The following is a 19,951-nucleotide window of genomic DNA, read 5'->3' on the forward strand; positions in this document are numbered from 1 at the left end:
ATACAAAGCTGTACCTATGAGAAAGGAAAGAAAGCCAGAGCATTAAAGCTGAAAACTTGCTTGCTACTTGTTGGAGCCAGCCCTACACCAGCTAGGTAATATGTACAATTGTCATGTCATTTACTTATGTTGCTGTTACATGTCCTTTGCATCAGTGCACTGTGAAACTAACCAAAACCTCTACACACGTATGCTCCTTTCCAACAGTAGCACACACTACCACTACCTGCAAAACTGTCAGTCTCAAATGACAGAGTGAGTGAAAGGAACGGAAGTGGGTAAGTAACGTAGGAAGGAGAAATAAAGGACATTAGAAGACTCATGCAGTTCAGCTCTTTTAATCAGCCAGCCAGCTTGCTAGCAACCAGGGATGGTTTCCGCTGAGGGAGGTCCTGTGGAGTGGGAATGTGGTCACCAGTGACCTCTGTCTTATCCGGGGCTGCAGCAGGAAGCTGCTTGTTCTTCATCTTTGCTTTTGCCATGTTGTAGTCCCCAGAATCAAAATACTTTTGCTGAAAACAAAAACAAAAATCAAATTAGAGTTTAAAAGTTCTTTGTTACCAATACACTGATTTTGGTTGAAAGATGAAACCACAACCCTTTAACACTATGATAAAACTGTGGGGCTGGAGAGATGGCTGTGATTAAGAGCACTGGCTGCTCTTCCAAAGGACCTGGGTTCAATTCCCAGCACCCACATGGCAGTTCACAACTGTCTATAACTCCTGTTCCAGGGGATCCAACACCCTCACCTTCACACAGGCACGCATGCAGGCAGAACACTAATGCACATTAAATGAATTAATGAATGAAACAAAAACCTGTGATGACAGTTTAAGAGCAACCTCAGGATAGTCTACAAGCAAAACCAGATGAATTTGCTTGAATTCTGCCTTCTATTCATCATGTTTAGCTGATTTTCATTGAATGTCTACTGTACATAAGTTAATGTATCAAGAGCTAGCAAGAGATAAAAATGATCAAGTAAGTCAACTGATGTTACCAGACGCTTGTGGTCACTAAAATCTGAGCTTGACAAAAGGAGATAATGCAGCGATGAAATAATAGCACATATAAATAATGAACAGAAAAATTTCTCAGACTTTGGAGACATGGTAAAATGAAGCAGCTGGGACTCAGCTTAGTGCTCTGGATGGTCTAGGGAGGGGTCACTGGCTGGCTCCCCCTAGTTATTCTTTGATAAGGCAGATCTACCTATGGCCAATGGGTCTATAATGAGAAACTACTTTCAGACAGCACTGTATAAACTTCATATGAAGTAATAAAAAATGAAACGTGCCTGAGTTCTTCTGAGGTTGCTCAAGTATCATTTCTGATTGATCCTTTAAAATGGGAATTTTGATGCCCCCAGAATCAAGAAGCTGCTTCTATCTGGGTACCTGTGGCACCCCTGGAGTCCCAGTACTCAGGAAGTGGAGACATTCAGGACTGAATGTCCTCCCTGTCTTAAAATGGAGCACCACTTCTTTTTACTGGTTGACATCTGCACAACAAAGCACCCTAACAAATTTCTTACTTCTATTACTTAATGTATGTAGAAAGTAAGAAATTTAACAGTGCAAATTGTAAAAAGAAGATTGATACTCTAATCAATTTTAAAATATATACACACACATATATAAATATAAATATATTTATAAATAAATAAAAAATTTCCTTATTTAGTGGGTATATATGCCAGAGAGCATGTGTGGAGGTCAGAGGGCAACTTTCAGAAGTTGGTTTGCTCCTTCCATGTCATAAGTCCTGAAGGCTGAACTAAGGTTGTCAGGCTTAGAAGCAAGAGGCCTTGCAGGCTTAAGACTGTGCAATTTCCTCCAATTTAATAAACTCAGTTTCTAACTAGAAGCTATTTTATACTAAAAAAAAAGGTTAATCATAAAATAATCTCATTTAATTGCATACTGAGATTTGCTGAAGAGAAAAATAATTTATATTTTACTATAGCTGGAGTTTAAACAGAATCCAGCAGAGCAAACACTGACAGGTGGTGCAAGTAAAGGAGACTGATGTTTCTCAGGTTAGGGTCCAAGAGACACAGTCTAGCTGTGTATTAGCTGCCTAACAATTTCTAAGCTTCATCATTTTACAAAAAAAAAAAAAAAAAAAATCTAAAAGCAGCCATGTATACTTATTACTCCCTATAATCCTCACATTTGGAGTCTTTGTATGTAGCAGGAATATCATGCAGGTTTAAGGCCAGCTTGGACTACAAATAAGCTCCAGGCCAGTGTGAGCTATAGTGAGATCCTTTCTCAAGCAAAACAAAACCCTAAAAACCTAATAAGATACGTTAGATCATATAGAAGGCAAGCTTACAAAAGCCTCTCTTCACATTTATTTATTTATCCATTTGAGACAGTGTCTCATAAATCCCAAGCTAGCTTCAAACTCTAACTTGCTATATGTAGCAGGGGTGACTGAATTCCTGATACTCCTGCGGTTTTCAAACCAAGTGCTGACATTACATAAGCATTACCACCAGACTTCCCATTAACTGAGCAGCACTGATTTTATATATGTGGTCACCCAACATGACAAACTCTAAAGTCAAGTTTATTAGAACGGGGTCCTCAGTCTTGGTACTTTACAAACCACAAATACAGAAATTCACAGGCTAGACTGTTCAAATCCTTTTTGACTCTGATGAGCTACAAACTCACCATACATATGGTCTTACTGTTAAAAGCCTAGTGAGAATATTTTAACATTAATCTTATAATATCAATGGGTACAATACAGAAAATGACTTAATATACTAACTGAATATAATTCAACCCCCTCAAACAATGCAGAAACTGTTTCTTAGCTTGTTAACTATTATGACAAAGGAAAATTGAAACCTAGAACCCCGTGATTCAAACTTAAAAATCTATTAACAATAAAAGCTTATTTGCTGATAGTTTGGGAAATTACAGAATCAAACATTGACACTGAAAATTTTATATAATTATTTGATCCAAGTGTCACTTCCAACTTTAAGATACATTTATTCTGCTGTGAAGAAACTATCTCCTAAATACTAATAATCAGTCAAGTGCAAATGGGAAGCTTATGCTCAGGATCATGTATGATTATGTCATAGCTGAAAATTCACCTACGGCTATAGTTGTTTAAGTAGACAGTATATACACATTCTACACTAAACCTAGACTCCTAATGAGCAGAGTTTTCACCTTGATGTACTTGCTTACATAATACATATATTCTACTTGTAGACTCATTATAACTTATTAACTATTTCTCTGATGTCGAACATTGATGTGGCTTTTAATTATAGTAAAAACTTAAAGAGGAAAAAAAAAGCTTCAAATTTGAAGCTTTCCCCCCCTCATACAGAATTATAGTTTATATTAACTTATAGAAATTAGTCAAAAAATGTAAATACTTCCATGAATCTTATATAAAATCTTTCATGAACCTTTCAAAATTAAGAGTAATGATTTTAATGTTTACACAAAAAAGTAATACATTAGTTACACTCAATTTCATGCTTACCATAGGAATTATTCTAAATATTTTCCCACTTTGGTTGAATTTAGTATGATGAAATTTAAATTTTACTGATTTCTACCTTGGATGTAAACACTTTCTGTCCTAACAGTTATTGTTCCTGTTAAATTTCTCTATTTAGAGTTATGTTAATGTTTTTAAAGTCCTCGAGCTTTGGAATAATTTTCCTACAAGAATCTGTTTTAGAGTACAGAAATTTTGCACTTTTCTACGTTTAATATTATTTTCTTTATTTTATTATTTGAAAGATGTAAGTCTTTCATTTTCTAATGTTTAAACTAAACCACATTATTTGTTGATACCTTTTTAAAAAAATCACTGTTTTGGAGTATATATGTAACTATAGTGCACACCCACATACTTGTTTCTTTGTATAAACAGCAGATACCAATTCACTTAAGGTATTTACTTAAAGAGAACCATAATATAGCATCTTATATGGTACGTAATTACCTTTCACGTATACTTCATCATTCTCTGATCCTGATATGAGAAAGAATTCAAATATGCTTTGATTCTAATTATCTAAATTTTTCAAGCAGAAGGAGAGGACATTTAGAAAACAACAAGTAGCACTACTATTTCCATGCTAAGAAATAATGTCCGAGGCAGACAAGACTCTGGGAAAATTGCTTTCAGTAATTTGAACTACTAAAATTATGTATAAATTGGATTAAAGAAAATGTGAAGCAAATTAAATGATTTTACAAATGATTATTTCATCCAAATACAAAGGATTGTAAGCCTCTGAATGTTGTATGAGACTTGCTTTCAAACAAGAAAGTTTTAATAAGGTTGATGGGGTAAATAACTGTTCTGGACAGGGGTTCTTTTGAACAGAAGAGGGAAAGGGGCCACACAGAAAATACAGGGTAGGTTTGAGTTACATCTACATTTACGTTTTTATAAAGATGACAAAATAAGAATTCTTTGACATTATTACCCGTACTGTGGTACGTACTTGAAATATTTTATAATTTAAAACATTATAATTGCCTCTTTTCATACACATTCATTGCATACATGAACCATGTGAAATATTGACAGAGAGACACGCACCTAAAAATACAGGAATAAAGACACAGACATTCAACTCAGTTTGTCAGCACACTGAGCTCACAGGGAAACGTGTGGAGATGACACTCAGCAACTTACCCCTTTCTGCAATCTTTTTCTTAAAAAATCAGAACCTCCAGGCTTTTGTCCCAAATGAGGATACCTTGCTTTTAACTTTGCTTCTTCAGCTTTCTCTGGACTAGTTACTTTATCTTCCATTTCCTGAAATAATTTCAAGTAGATTATTCCTGTTATAATCGAATTTTTGAAAATAATTCACCTTTTATTATCTAGTCTCTAGCTTTCGTTGTTGAACGCCAAGCAATACAGCCTCTAAGAAATCAAGCCCAGGAACCTTTCAAACGCCTCTATCTTTTTTCTCGAGTGTCCCATGTGATAGGTCTATTATAGCTGTGATGCATGTATAACACCCCACACACTGGATAAAAATACCGAGATAGCTCAGCTCTCAAGTCTGCTTGCAGTTACTTTCCAGTCATGTATAATACATTCATAATTAGTCACCTTCTATGGAACTCTTCAGCTCTTTGTCTATATTTAGAGAATTTTCCTAATACTATCAAAAATCTAAAAGATCTTTTTGATTTCCTCATTTAACATCACATATGATTTTAAACTCCTTAGACTCTTTACTAGACATTAAACAACAGTCCAAATACTAGCATACTTTCCTTAAGTAAATCAATTCAGAAGACCCTGATTTTTATAATGGCATTTTTCTCATCAATCCTCACATCTGGCTATGTGTGAGAGCTCATCCCTGTAATTACAATACCCAGGAATCTGCTGCAGGAAGACTATAGCAAGTTCAAGGCTGGCCTCGAGTAAGAAAGTTCCTGTTTCCCACCAACAAAAAAAAGGGGAAATTCTGTTCATGTCAAAAAAAAAAAAAAAATCATATACTTTTAGGGTTTGGAGCCTATTTTCTGAAAAGATTGACATTAAATGCACCCCCATCCATCCCAGTGCTTAGGATTAAACTTGGGGGTTCATGTATGCTCGTTAAATGTTCTATCACTTGTTTATATCCCTGGTCTTACTATCTTAAAAATATTTTCTCAAATACCTATCTTGATTGAGTATATATTCCTCAAAATGCTATTTTACAGGAAAGAATTTATCATATCATGGCAAGAACAATGAATCAATAAATCACAGGTCTCCTGTGACTTGAGGCCAGACAGCTGGCAAGGATACTTTTAGCTATTGGACTCATTTCTCTGAACTGGCAAATCACACTTTGGCACATTTTGAGTCTCTAAGATTATTTATGAAGTAAAATAGCAGAAATGTTAAAATTTAAATGTCAAACCAACTGTTCTTATATAGCAAGTAAATAATTCATCTAGAAAAAAATTTAACCTCATGTCTTTTTATAGATTTTCCTCAAAATTACATTTATATATATTTTATTCACTTTATGTATTATCAACACTTGACCCTCAACAACTCCCTTACACCACACTTTATATCTTAGAGGATTTTGTGGGGAAAGGTGCTAATGGAAGATACCCTTTGTTTTTGAATACCTTTCTATATCCCTGTCCTTTTCTGCTTCAGATGTCCTGTTTTCCCTTTCTAGGCTGCAGCTTCATCTTCTAATCTCTTACTGTGATGATTCACACATATACTCCATACAAAATTTACCTGTGTATTCAGCACAGTAAGACTTTAAATAATGATTTTCCAGCCTTTACATTCAAGAATGATATGTCCAGAAATTTAAATGTGAGGTATACAATATAAACCCTGGATACTGTTCAGTGTGTGAGCATGCCGACATGTTGCTTATCATTCTCATGCTTACAAGTTAAGTCTTCACAAGCCCACTACCTCAGCTGGTACTCAATCATAGTCATATGCTCAAGTCTACATACACACAAAAAATAACTGTAATACTGTTCTAAAGGAGATTTTTGGTTTTGAGACAGGGTTTCACTATATAGCTTTGGCTGTCCTGGAACTCACTATGAAGACCAACCTGGCCTTGAACTCACAGAAATCCACCTGCCTCTGCCTCCTGAATGCTGGGGAAGTTCTTTAAGGAGTTTTTCAAAACTGATATCTATACATGATTTCTGTCTTGAGATTAGAACCTAACCAAGTAGGATATGTAGATATCGTACTTATGTAAAGCTGGAGATACCAATGCAAAAATAAGGTGTGCTAGAACCTTAGCGACATCTAGTGGCAAGCTCAGCCTTTACAACACCAATCTACTGCAACCCGTTGGCATTCTCAGAACTGCAGTTTCAAAGCAAAACTGGATTAAAGGCCCTATTCTTGGGTTTCCCTGTTCAGTTTGCCCATTTTAGATAATGCTTACTGAAAAGGAGCCACAGTCAACTGTTGGCCTTTAGTCCTAGCACTTTCAAACCTTTTGACCAGAATCAAGATTTTCTTGAGCCAGAAAGATTATGCAGCAAGTAAAGGAGCTTGCTACATATAAATATGATAACCTGGGTTTCATCTCACTGATGGTAGATGGAGAGAACTGAGTCTCCTGACCTTCACAAGTATGCTGTAGCACACATGTACCCCATGTATGCTCACACAAGAAAAAAAAAAATGAGGCCAGGCTGATCTACATAGTGAGTTCCAGGAGCCACCCATACAGAGGCACTTTCTCATGAAAAAACAAAACACACTTTTTACTTCTTCTCGAGAATTTGAGACTATTGAGATCACATCTCAATCAAGGAGAGGATAGTGAGTGGAGAGAGGTAAGAGAGGGAGTGAAGGATAGAGGAAGATGAAAAAACTCCAATTCTTGAACTTCCTTGCCAGTATACATTAATAAGTCCTGCTAGTACAATTTTAGATGAATTCAAACTTTGTTCTGTATTCAACAAGAGAAATAAAGATAGGAAAAGACTGGCCTAAGCTGCATTTGAAAACATAGTCAAGCACTATCAAGACTTCCACAGTACTTATGAAGAATACAAAAACATTCTTAGCCTAGAGCAGATGCAGGACCTTATATTAAGTAAGTCCAAATTGCTGGACATGCACTAACATTCTAACACAGCTATAGATTTGCTATAGAGACATAAACACATGGGGGCAGGGACACTGTGGTGCTCGCTTCAGCCGTTCTTGCTCTTCCCTACATGCTTCCCCAAACAGTATAAACAGAAAGCTAAAACTACATTTCCCAATCTGCATTACTATTAGGTAGCCAATGGTAGCCACAGCAGATGAACAAGTGTGGAAGATTCTTCTCTTGACCATACTGTTACAGAGCAGGCTTGTGAGTTCCCACAGTGTGGTATCCACAGACAACCAGGATGCCCGTAGCAGCCACATGGCAGTTGGATAGAAGATGGCAGGCTCCAAACAGGACTCATTCCTACAGTCAAAGAGGTATTCTTCAATCCCTGCCTCTAAAAACATTTCTTTTCCCCTTTCAATGTTTTCAAGAATTTGTAACCTAGCACCTCAAAACATTTCCTTTCTGTTTGAAACATGTAGCTTTTGTTCTTGTCTTCCTCATATGATGCTTAACAAAAATCAAGTGAAATAATTTATACCTGTAGCTATACTAAAACATGTTAAGAGGACACAGAATTTGCTAAGGTTCCAGGTTCTTATACATGAAAGATATTCCTGAACATTTACTGTAGCTAAGAATGAAAACAAACTGTGAAGAAGGGGGTTTGGGGGGGGAGCTTTAGATAAAGAGGAAATATAAAGCAAACACAAACAAAAAATAGGTTACATATTCATACATTAAATATTATACCCTCCCTGGATGTCTTTTGCAAAGGGATAAAAACATACAGAGCCAGAGATGTAGCCAGTGTCAGAGAGCATAGAGGCCCTGGACTCACAATTTTATCATCTGAGAGGGAGAGAGGACAGGCAACAATAAAGGGCTGGGGTATAGCTTATTGTGGAGCACTGTCAAGAATGGGCAGGGTACCAGGTTCAATCCCAAGTGCTGCAAAAGCAAAATCAGACAAAAAAAAAAAAAAAAAAAAAGGAAGGAAGGAAGGAAGGAAGACACATAAAAGGATAAGTATTTTTTAAGTATAAGTATAAATGTTTATAATTTGGAACAGTCATGATAGCTTGTACTGACTATCAAAACTTGACAGTAACAGAACCTCTAGGCATATCTATAAGATAGTTTGTGGATGGATTAACTAGAAGGCAAGATCTATCCTAGAAGGCAAGATCTATCCTAGATGTTGTCAATATCGTTTCATAGGCTGGGATCCTAGACAGTATTTTTTTAAAAAGGAAGTAGACTAAAGAGATGGCTCAGTGGTTTAAGAGAAGCTGTGTACGGTTGTGAAGACTGGAGTAACCATGTACTAAGGCAGGTGCTGCACAAGCACTTGTCACTCCAGTTCCAGGGGCTATGTGTGATGCCCTCCTCTGGCCTTCACATGTACACTTAACACACAACACACACATATGCACTTACACTAAATATTGGGGGTAAGGGAAAGGAAGAAGGATGAACATCAAAATTCATCTCTGCGTAAGTGCATTGGTTCATGTTGCCATACATTCTAAGACTCTATGGGCTGTATCTTCGACCTCAGAGCAAACATAAACCCTTGCTTTAAGTTACTTTCTTTAGCTACTGAGTCCATGAAAAAAGAAATTAATACAGAAGTGATCATATTCAATTAACAGTTTGATAAAGATGCATAATAAAGTTTTCTTTTTCTTTTCTTTTCTTTTCTTTTCAGGCAGGGTCATTCTGTGTAGCCCTGGCTGTCCTGAAACTCCATCTATACACCAGGCTGGCTTTGAACTAAGAGTTAAGCCTACCTCTGCCTAAGTGCTTTAGAGGCACGTGCCACCACCAACCAGCATATAACGAAGTTTAAAAAGGGGACGATAAACAAAAATTCCAAATTGGTAGTTTAATAATAGAGAAACAAAATCAATAGGGAGCATTAATGAAACAATAGGACTAGATACAACACGTATGCTCGCAAGCACAATAACAAAGGGACAGAATACAAACATGATGCAATAAAAAAGAAGCAAAGGTGAGATGAAAGGAAAAAAAATCCTAAAATGTTAATGATCACAAGGTGGCCTGTCAATTTACATCTGGGTCTGGAAGCCAGTAGGGAGAGTCATGCCTGCAATCCCAGGATTCGGGTGACAGAGTCAAAAGAATTGTTGCAAGTTCACAAGCCTGGTTAGCAGAGCATGTTCCAGGACAACCTCTCAAAAGGCCAAAATAAACAAAGAAATGAACAGATATAAATTCATAGCTAGATTAAAAAAACAAAAAACTAGCCATCTACTGAGTAAAATTTAAAAATAAGTGACACAGGAAGAAAATAACACAGGGAAGATAACATAAGGTAAATACTACCAAATAAGAGCTAGTGCAACTGTATCAATACTGAGTAATATAGATCCTAGACAAAAGTATTATTAGAGATACAGAAACCAGCCAGGTAGGTGGAAGTGGCACAGACCTTTAATCCCAGCAGAAGCAATTGGGTTTCTGAGTTGGAGGCCAGTCTGGTCTACAGAAGAAGAGTCCCAGAACAGCTAGGGCTACACAAAGAAACCTTGTCTCAAAAAACAAACAAAGTATAACAGAATACATAGGCCCTGCTCTCTGTATCCTTCCCATGGTGGGCATGGGATGGCAGGTGCTATTTACTGGTATATACCCAATAATGCTAAGGTATAAGCTTGTGCTCTGTATAACCTGTACACAGGTGCCTGATCCTTGCAGGTAGGTCCTAGCATGACAACAGCGTTTGAAGAAAATCACTATTATTTTGTCCTTGAAGAAAACCTAACAGTATTAGAAGCCCACTCAGGAATAGGGCTGTTTTACATAGAATCCGCACTAACTTAAGGAGTGAATGCCTGGGCTTTGGAATCTCCACCTTGGAGATGACTGACATGTCAGCAAGGTTTCAGTGATAATTTCTGCTAATTCAACTATGAGCAGTGTCAGGGACAGAGAATCTGGTTCTCCTGGTTACTGTGGACTCTGCTGCTACAAAGGATAATTTCTGTCTAAATTTAGGCAGATCCTAGAAACTCTGGTTTCTCCTATATTAATCCATGTGAGCAGCTAACAACCTGTTAGGCAAGAAAGAAAAGAGGCTTGAAATCAGCACATTTATGTACCAGGTAGACATCATTAGTTGGGTGTGGTTACAGATACATCTAGTTCTGCTCTCAGAGCCAGAGATGACTTGAGATGGTGAGCCTGGATAAACTTACTGAGACCCTCCCCAAAGCAGAACATTCATTTAGATTTATCTTATAGTATTTGATTTTATTAAAAAAAGATCCAAGTAACTGTTTTTACATTTATTTATGTATGTTATTGAGGTGGCATGCGCATGTCACAATAATGTGTAAGTGTGTAAGTCAGAGTGTAGGAGTCTTGTTCTCTCATTCCACCATGTGGGATCTGGAGATCAAACTCAAGATAGCAAGCTTGGAGGCAAGAACCTTAACACTCCAAGCCATCTCCCCAGTCCCTGATAAAATATTTTAGAGTGAATGAGTGAGTGAGTGAGTGAGTGAGGGAGGGAGGGAGGGAGGGAGGTGATACTCTTCATCCAAACAAAAAGGAACTCTCACAAAGACTATGTATGTTGTATATGTGTACAGACTTAACTTAGTGGTAGACCAGTAGCTTGGGAAACAGTTTAATCCACAGCAGGGGATGGGGAAGGACAATAAGCAAAGAAACTAGTTAGAAGGAAATAAAAGGAAGAAATTAGTGGAGACAAAGTAGAAGAACAACAATGGGAAGAGCCAAGCAGTCCAGGTAAGATTACAAATCTGAGGACAGCTTAGGCATCCTAGCACTTTCCAGACCAGCCACGGCTACAAAATCAGACCAAGCTAAAAGCTGAGCATTCAGGGATGCCAGTAGAAGAGTTAGGGGAAGGACTGAAGGAGCTGAAGAACACAGGAAGAACAACAATATCAACTAACACGACCACCCACAGCTCCCAGGGACTAAACCACCAACCAAAGAGGGGCCCACGGCTCCAGCTGCACATGTAGCAGAGGACAGCCTTATCTGTCATCAATGGGAGGGAAGGCCCTTGGTCCTGTGGAGGTCTGAGGGGACACTGGAGTAGTGAGATGGGAATAGAGCTGGGTGGGGAAGCACCCTCATAGAAGCAAAGGGGAGAGGGGAATGGGATGGGGGGTTGTGGGAAGGGGGACATTTGAAATGTAAATAAAATAACCAATTAAAAAAACGCTGGGCTTATATTTTTAACCCCAGCATGTATGAAATAGAGGTGAGACTATTGGGAGTTCAAGGCCAGGATTTGATATATAAACCAGGTCTTTAAAAACAACAGTTAAAGAAGCTGGCAGACTTGGTAAAGCCTTTAATCCCCCACTCAGGAGGCAGAGGTAGGTGGATCTCTGAGTTCAAGGTCTGCCTAGTCTACAGATGTAGTTCCAGGATAACCAGGGCTACACAGAAAAACCCTGTCTCAAAAAAACAACAACCAACCAACCAATCAACCCCCCCCCACACACACACACACAAAAGTAAGGGGCCTAATGGCCTGAGTTTGATCCCTGGGTCCCAGATGGTAGGAAGAGAGAACAGACTCCCACAAGTTTTTCTCTATTCTGCACATTTACACTGTGGTATATTGGTGTGAACACATACTTCACAATCACTCTCTCACTCACTAATAAAAGTTAAAAAGCTTAAAAAGGAATATAAAACCCAGGAAGAAAAATAGTTTTAACAATTCAAATCTGATTTTAAAATTTTATTATTTAAAAACTTGTAACGGGTTTCTATATTTTAGCATGTATGCTGAAATAAAGTACACTTTATATATAACTATATAACTAAGTGGGTAATGGTGGAAAGGGCATCAGCTGTCTTCTTATTGTCTACACATAAAACAGAACCTAATTTTTATCTAATGTGATCATGAACTAAGATTAACACATGTATTTTTGTGAGTTTTATTATAATCAGAATACATTAGAAACCCTTTGTTACTAGGGTATTAGGTATACACACATAAAACATTTACTGGAATGTAGTAGCAAAGCAAAATCAGAAATTGCTAAGGTTCTGGGTTCAATAGATCAGCACCAACAATAGCAAAAGGCCTTTGAAAAATGATTAGATCTGGGAACTGTAGCTCAGTGGTATGGTGCTTGCTTCACATGTGCATGGTATGCCCTCAGTTCAATCTCTAGTGTGTGGGGGGGGAGTTAAATGATTATTTTATATTGTAGTAAGCTAAAATCAATTTTACCAAATCATTTTCAGCCTGTGGCTAAGTTACATAGCATGAGCAGTAAAGACTCAAGTAAGTTCTCCTGTCTGCTGGGCATTATGCTCACTAGTGCACTGATGAATAAGGAAAAATAACAAAAGCCAACAGACCTTTTAAAATATTGTTAGGAAGGTTCAACTACTGTTACCAATTTTAGAAAATTACTTTTGTTCTATAAATTCTTACTATTTGGCAGTGTTTGGAATTCAATGACAGTAACTAAGTCTTCAGAATGAACACAACGACCTTCAACTGTTTCCATAAAACCAAAATTTTCTACAAAGTTAGGTTTGTCATCAGCCTAAGAATATTTGATGCAGCAGAACTAACAGGTTCAGGAAATAAGTTATAAAGTACAAATCTTACACAACAAACAGGAGCAAATCCGACAAGCCAGTAGGGCTGGAGATGTAACTCAGTGGCAGAGCACCTACTCAGCATGCAGTAGGCCCTGGGTTTCAACCCTAGTACAGATGGGATATGACTCAAGAAAGCCCAGCATTCAGGAGGTAGGTGTAGGAGGATAATACTCATAGTCCAAACTCAACCTGGACTACACACTGAGTTTAAGGCCAATCTGGGATAAGAGATTCTGTTGAGCAAATCAAAGAAAGAGAAATCTGTCTAAATAGAAAAAGAGTACACTATTTAGCCTACCAGAAGTTATAACAAAAAAGCTCCAGAAAATACTAAGATTAACTACAATTTTTAAAACTCGGGGTAAAATAAAACAACAACAACAACAACAACAACAAACCAAAAAAAAAAAAAAAACCAATTTATACCTACTGTTAAATACTGATATATAGAAAAAGTCATGGGACTGGAGAAATGGCTCAGTGGTTAACAGCAATGGCTGGTCCAGAGGTCCTGTACCCAACTCCCAGCACCCACATGGTGGCTCACAACGGTCTGTAACGGAATCTGATGCACTCTTCTGGCTTTCCAGGGTACATGTACCACCAGCACACATGTACATAAATATATATGCAAGCAAAACACCCATAAACATTAAAACAAACAACAGACAGCTACTAAGAGATAAGTGTCAGAGGTAAGATTGAAAACCATCTCCCATGAAGACTTTTTACCAACCCTGAGTCCTTTCTCATGGTTTAATGAGCTTACAATGTCTGAAACTGGAGCAGCCATACTACATTAGGAACTGAGGTGCTAAGAATGGTGGAGCACAGCAAAGGACATCCTGGAAGACTTAGAACCACTCTTCCACTCCTGGGGTAGCTTTCTTTTGTGCTTTTTTGCCAAGAGAAAAAAATAACAAACTTCTGTTTTGTTTAAACTACTCCTAATTTTATTTTTCTGACACATGCAACCAAGCATAATTCTGATTACAGAAAAGAGCATGTAGGACTTAGACATACAAAGACTTGGACAAGCAGGTTTTGTGTGAGGATAAAGGAGGCATCATGAAGAGATTAGAACAATGTGGGCAAGAAGATGACTTATTGGCGACAGAGCAAGAGAAGGTGATGAAAGGAGGTGGAACACCAAGCTGTGACAGACAACTGGGGCAGACAAACTCTCAGACAGGACTGACCAAGGTCACCCAGCACCATCCACTTCCAGGTAGCCTTTGAGAGAACTTGTATCCAGAATGGAACTAGAGGTTTTACACTGAAACATTATATTTTACAGTTCCCTTCCTCTTCCACAACTCACTAGGCTTGTCTTAATTGTAAAAATTATATTATACATATTATACATACATACATACATATTAATTTTATTTATAAGTACACTGTAGCTGTCTTCAGATACACCCAAAGAGGGCATCGGATCCAAATTACAGTTGTGTGTTAGCCACCATGTGGTTGCTCAGCCATTAAAGGCTTCGCTCACAACCAAAACTGTATACGTATTTTTGAGACAGGGTTTCTCTATATAGGTCTGGCTGCTTCAAATCTCACCATGTAGACCAGGGTGGCCTCAAAGTCAGAGATCCACCTGCCTCTGCCCCCCAAACACTGAGATTCAAGGTGTGTGCCACCATACCCTGCCCATATTTTTTTAAAAAATAATTATTTTTAGGTTTGTGTGTTTTGTCTGTTTGTATGTCTGTATGCTACTCCTGTGCCCAGAGGTCAGAAGAGGACACTGGATCCTCTGGATCTGCAGTTACAGATGGCGATAAGCCAGCAAGAGGGTGCTGGGAATCAAACCAGATGCTCTCAAAGAGCAGGCAATGTTCTTTAACTGAGCTGTCTCTCCAGCCTGGCCCAGTGTTCTTTTAACAATTATTTCAGTTGAGAGCTCTACATCAGCTAGTCTTTCCTAAGACACGTCACTTAGTTTAATTAAAATAATCTCTAGGAAACTTGCTACTGGCATCTTAAAAAAACAAACCAAAAACAAACAACCTAAGTTGCAGCACACATATATACATCATGCATTTAGTTTTGTTCATATTTTTAACGTGGGTCAAAGTTAAGGTTTTTGGGCTCACTGTATTATACTGGGTTAAGTAGCTCATGTTGGTCCTAAACTCACATAGCTTCTGCCTCCTGACTGCTGGGATTATTAGGGGAACTACTATAGCTAGCTAGAGCTAATTTTAAAATGTTAACTTCAATTCTAAATAGTTAAATGACCTCATAGCTTATATCAATGGAGAACTTAGTCATCACCTGTCCTATGGGATAGTTAACTTTTAAAAGCTGCTACCATTTCTCAATATATTAGATATTTAGTTTCAGTACAATACCAGCTACAACGAACAGTTTATTGATCGACTTTGTTTGGGTTTCTGTTTCTTTTATGCTCACACATATTTAATTATTATCCTAATTAAAAATAGGGACCTATTTGATTTTCTTCTCTTTTTACACTTTTGCTTTTTAATTTTATTTTCATTGATGTGCAAATTTCTGTTAATGTGAGTGTACACCATTCAGAAGGAGAAACATTAATCTTGCCTTATTTCATGTAAGGTAAAAGTATCTCAAACTTTTAAAGGTAACAAGCTAACCCACTATAAAACCTTAAAAGTATTTTTAGCTGAATACTTAAGCTTCATTGGAAGGTCAACTGGGTACAGAGACAATAATCAACTTTTCAGGTCATGTAACTGCTCTTCCAAACAGAAGAAACAGGTGATTTGGCTCATGGGAACAGAGAAGTGACTTTGCACATTTTCCTCCTGTTTAAGGATAGTGTCCACGCCACAGGCACTTACAATGTACGGCCAATCTTCAATTCAAAAAGGGGCATTACATTTCCCACACCCTCTGACTGGTATTAATGACAGTAGCTAGATAGAAAGACCTAAAAATGCTCAAGGAGAAAAAAAAGCATAAAGAGAAAAGATTAAAAGTTATCCCTGATATTAGGTATCGTAGTAGGCTATCTTAAAAAATAATTTATTTTATGTACACTCGTTTTTTGCCTGCATCATGTCTATGTGAGGGTGTTGGATCTTGGAGTTACAGTTGTGAGCTGCTGCCATGTGGTTGCTTGGGTATTGAACCCGATCCTGTGACGAGCAGGCAGTACTTTTAACCACTGGACCAACTCACCAGCCCTGTATTAGGCTACTGTAATCAAAAATATACTCTAGAAATCAATACTTCAAACCTTAGCAGCATATAACAAGTATTACCCCAAATTATTTTAGCTGGGTGTAGTGGCAGCCAGACTGTAATCCTTGAACTTGGAGGGGGGGGGGAGGAGCTTTAGGCCAGAGCACTTCAAGTTAAAGGCCAGCCAGGGCTACTGAGTGAGTCTCTGCCTAAAAAATAATTAAACAGGGGCCAGCAAGATGATTCAGTGGGTACAGACTCTAACCCACCAATTTTTACAATCCAAGTTCAATCCAGGAACTCTCATGGTAGGAGAAAACAGGACCCCACAGTCCATTTTCTGGTCTCTATACAAATACCCCACAACACACAATAAACTTTTTAGAAAGAAAATTATCCACCACACTCTGTGTAGCAAGTTAAAACTGAGCTTCATTTCAGTGTATTTAAGACAAGATAGACATGGCCTTTTGAGGTCCTAAATTCAAAGCAATTATAAACTCACCAAAAAGTTTACAAAATGAACAGGCAATATTTAAGATTATTGCTAAGAAAGACTGTAATCCTTAAACTATATGCATTTTTGTGGGCTTAAAAAAAAAAACAACAACAACAAAACCCCCTATTGCTCAGCTGGGCCTCATGGCACAGGCACAGGCTTGTAACCTGAGTCACTTGGTGTCTGCGTCTAGAGTTTCCCAAATTCAAGGCCTGGTCTGACTACAAAGTGAGTATAAGGCCAGCCTGGGAGACTTAGTGAAATCAGTTCAAAGCTGCACAAACAGGAAGGCGAGGGCCATTCTCTCTAGGTAGCCAAGCTATACCAGCCCCCCCCCCTCAAAAGGACAAAAGAGGGGCTGGGCGGATAGTCAGACAGAAAGTGTTTGCTGTGCATACTTTCTCTCATGTCTAGGGATGTTCTCATGAAAATGAGGGTGGGGGACCCCAGGAATAGAGCTGAGAGGTAAAGCCCTTGCCTAGGCTGTCCCAGTGGCCCTGCAGAAGGAGGGATAGAGGGAGGGAGGGAGGGAAGAAGGAAGGGATGAATGGGTAAATCTTTCTTTTTTCAAACTATAATGACAGGTTATAACTGTCTATTGTTTTTAATTATCCTTCTTTTCATCAGTTAACTTACAATTACTATCAGACGAGAACTATGACAATGAAAGAAACAATGGAGGGTAAGTTGACATGATTAGAGCATATGGAATGAGCAAAAGCCACTTCTCTACAGTGCTAACATTAAGTGTAAGGATTACGTTTAAAAATTAGACCAAATCCATATACAGTAAAGCAGTTTGGTATTATCAATCAATTAATAAATTTTGAGACAGGATTTCATTATGTAGCTCCAGCTGACCTGGAACTCAAGAAATCCTCTTGCTTTTGCCTGAGTATTTGGGATTAAAGGCGCAATTTGTTTAAGAAAAATTGTTGGGTCTTCTCCATGACTTTTCTCCTTTGTTAGCTAACTGACTCCATGTACCCAGGAAGTCAAGGCATCATAATAATTACGATGGAATGGGCTAGCACTACCCCCAGATAAACAAACATATAGGCCTCAAATTCATAGGTATATTGTTAGCACATTTCCCTTCATCAGAGGAATACAAATGAGCTGACAAAAATATCCCCATGTTTCGAGTAATATCTAAGGTAGTGAAATTTTCTAAAGCTCCAATTCTCAAATTTAGTCAAGAGCCACACACACGCAAACCTCACCAGCTAGCTTTTGGGTTTTTGTTTTGTTTTGTTTTTTGTTTGCTTGTTTGTTTGTTTTTTGAGCAGAAGTTGTGCTGGGTTTTCGTTTGGGCCTCACAGCCGTCGTGGGAAGTAGGCACTACTACCGGGACTTCACCGACAAGAAGACTGAAGCCCAAAGGGTTTAGGAAAAGATCACGAGGCCACACAACTCACACCCCTAATCTTAGCCCTGCATCGCCGCCTGAATGGAGACACCACCTTAAGAGTTCTCTGCAAGCTTACAAGTGGTCCGAGCGCTTCCGGAGGGCAAACGTCCTGAGCAAATACAAGCCCACCATAAAGCCCGGGCTCCTAAACGGGCCTGGACTTGGGCGCCTCTCCGGGGCACGGCAGAGAATCGGTTAGTTTCACCTCGCCGGGCCTCCCCGGTTGCGGGAGGAGCCGTCGGCGGAGGGCCCCAGGCCGGCCTCGCTTCCGCGGGCCCGCCAACCAAGGTTCCCGCCACACCACGTCCCGCAGGGCCCCCGGGTCCTCCCGCACACTCACCTTTTGCTCCTCGGCCGACGCTGCCTCGGGGACTTCCGCGGACATGGTGCTCCTTCTGCAGAAGAGACGCCGGGAGAAGACAGATTACCGGGAGGCAAGACCGCCCGCCACCTTCTGCCTGCCCCGCTGCCCGCCGGGCCGGCGGCTGCCGCCTTGTGACGACACGGGCCCCGGGCACCCGCCCGCCGTAGCTCCCGCAGCCCAGGCCCGCCAGGCTCCCGCGCCGCGCCCTTACCTACCTATCCCCGCGCCTCCGGCCCTGCGACGCCCGAGCACTTCCTCTTTCCCTCAAAGGTTGCGGCTCGCGCCTCACCTCACTTCCGTCCATGGGCGCACAGTGCTTCCTGGGAATTGTAGTTGGTCTCTCTCTCTCTCTCTCTCTCTCTCTCTCTCTCTCTCTCTCCTCTCTCTCTCTCTCTCTCTCTCTCTCTCTCTCTCTCTCTCTCTCCCTCCCTCCTCTCTCTCTCTCTCCTCTCTCCCCGCTCTCCCTGCTCTCTCTCCCCTCTCTCTCCTCTCTCTCTCTCCTCTCTCCTCTCTCTCCTCTCTCTCCCCTCTCTCCTCTCTCCCCCTCCCCTCTCTCCCCTCTCTCCTCTCTCTCCCCTCTCTCCTCTCTCTCTCTCTCTCTCTCTCTCTTCCTCTCTCTCTCTCTCATCTCTCTCCCTCTGTCTCCCCTCTCTCTCCTCTGTCTCCCCTCTCTCCTCCTCTTTCTCCTCTCTCTCTCCTCTCTCTCCCCCCTCTCTCCTCTCTCTCCCCGCGCTCTCTCCTCTCTCCCCCTCTCTCTCCTATCTTTCTCCCCCATCTCTCCCATCTCTCCCCCCCTCTCTCTTCTCTCTCCCCGCTCTCTCTCCTCTCTCCTCTCCTCTCTCTCCTCTCTCTCCTCTCTCTCCCATCTCTCCCCCCCTCTCTCTTCTCTCTCCCCGCTCTCTCTCCTCTCTCTCTCCTCTCTCTCCTCTCTCTCCTCCCTCTCCTCTCTCTCCCCTCTCTCTCCTCTCTCTCCCCTCTCCTCTCTCTCCCCTCTCTCTCCTCTCTCCCCTCTCTCCTCTCTTTCTTCCCCCTCTCTCTCCTCTCTCTCCTCTCTCTCTCCCCCTCTCTCTCCCCTCTCCTCTCTCCTCTCTCTCCCCCCTCTCTCTCTCCTCTCTCTCCTCTCCCCTCTCTCCCTCCTTTCTCCCCCTCTCCCCCCTCTCTCCCCTCTCTCTCCCCCTCTCTCCCCTCTCTCCCCTCTCTCCCCTCTCTCCCCTCTCTCTCCTCTCCCTCTCCGTTTCCTCTCCCCCTCCCCCCTCCCCCTCTCCC

General features: G+C 40.1%; 1 protein-coding gene across 2 annotated transcripts; it reads right to left on the minus strand.

Moving 5' to 3' along the window:
* Positions 1–322: 322 nt before the first annotated feature.
* On the minus strand, positions 323–19,015 carry Arpp19 (cAMP regulated phosphoprotein 19). 2 transcript variants are annotated; one of them, XM_052187800.1, is made up of 4 exons: positions 18,901–19,015; positions 18,662–18,716; positions 4,690–4,812; positions 323–512 (listed from the first exon to the last, which is right to left on the minus strand). In XM_052187800.1, the coding sequence occupies exons 1-4, from the start codon at positions 18,987–18,989 to the stop codon at positions 342–344; spliced, it is 438 nt and encodes a 145-aa protein (XP_052043760.1). In that variant the 5' UTR covers positions 18,990–19,015; the 3' UTR covers positions 323–341. The 2 variants fall into 2 exon arrangements, with proteins under 2 accessions (XP_052043760.1, XP_052043761.1); XM_052187801.1 differs by having other exon boundaries at positions 18,897–18,983.
* Positions 19,016–19,951: the final 936 nt, after the last annotated feature.

This window comes from Apodemus sylvaticus, chromosome 7 (genome assembly GCF_947179515.1).
Source record: "Apodemus sylvaticus chromosome 7, mApoSyl1.1, whole genome shotgun sequence".
Lineage (NCBI taxonomy): Eukaryota > Metazoa > Chordata > Mammalia > Rodentia > Muridae > Apodemus > Apodemus sylvaticus.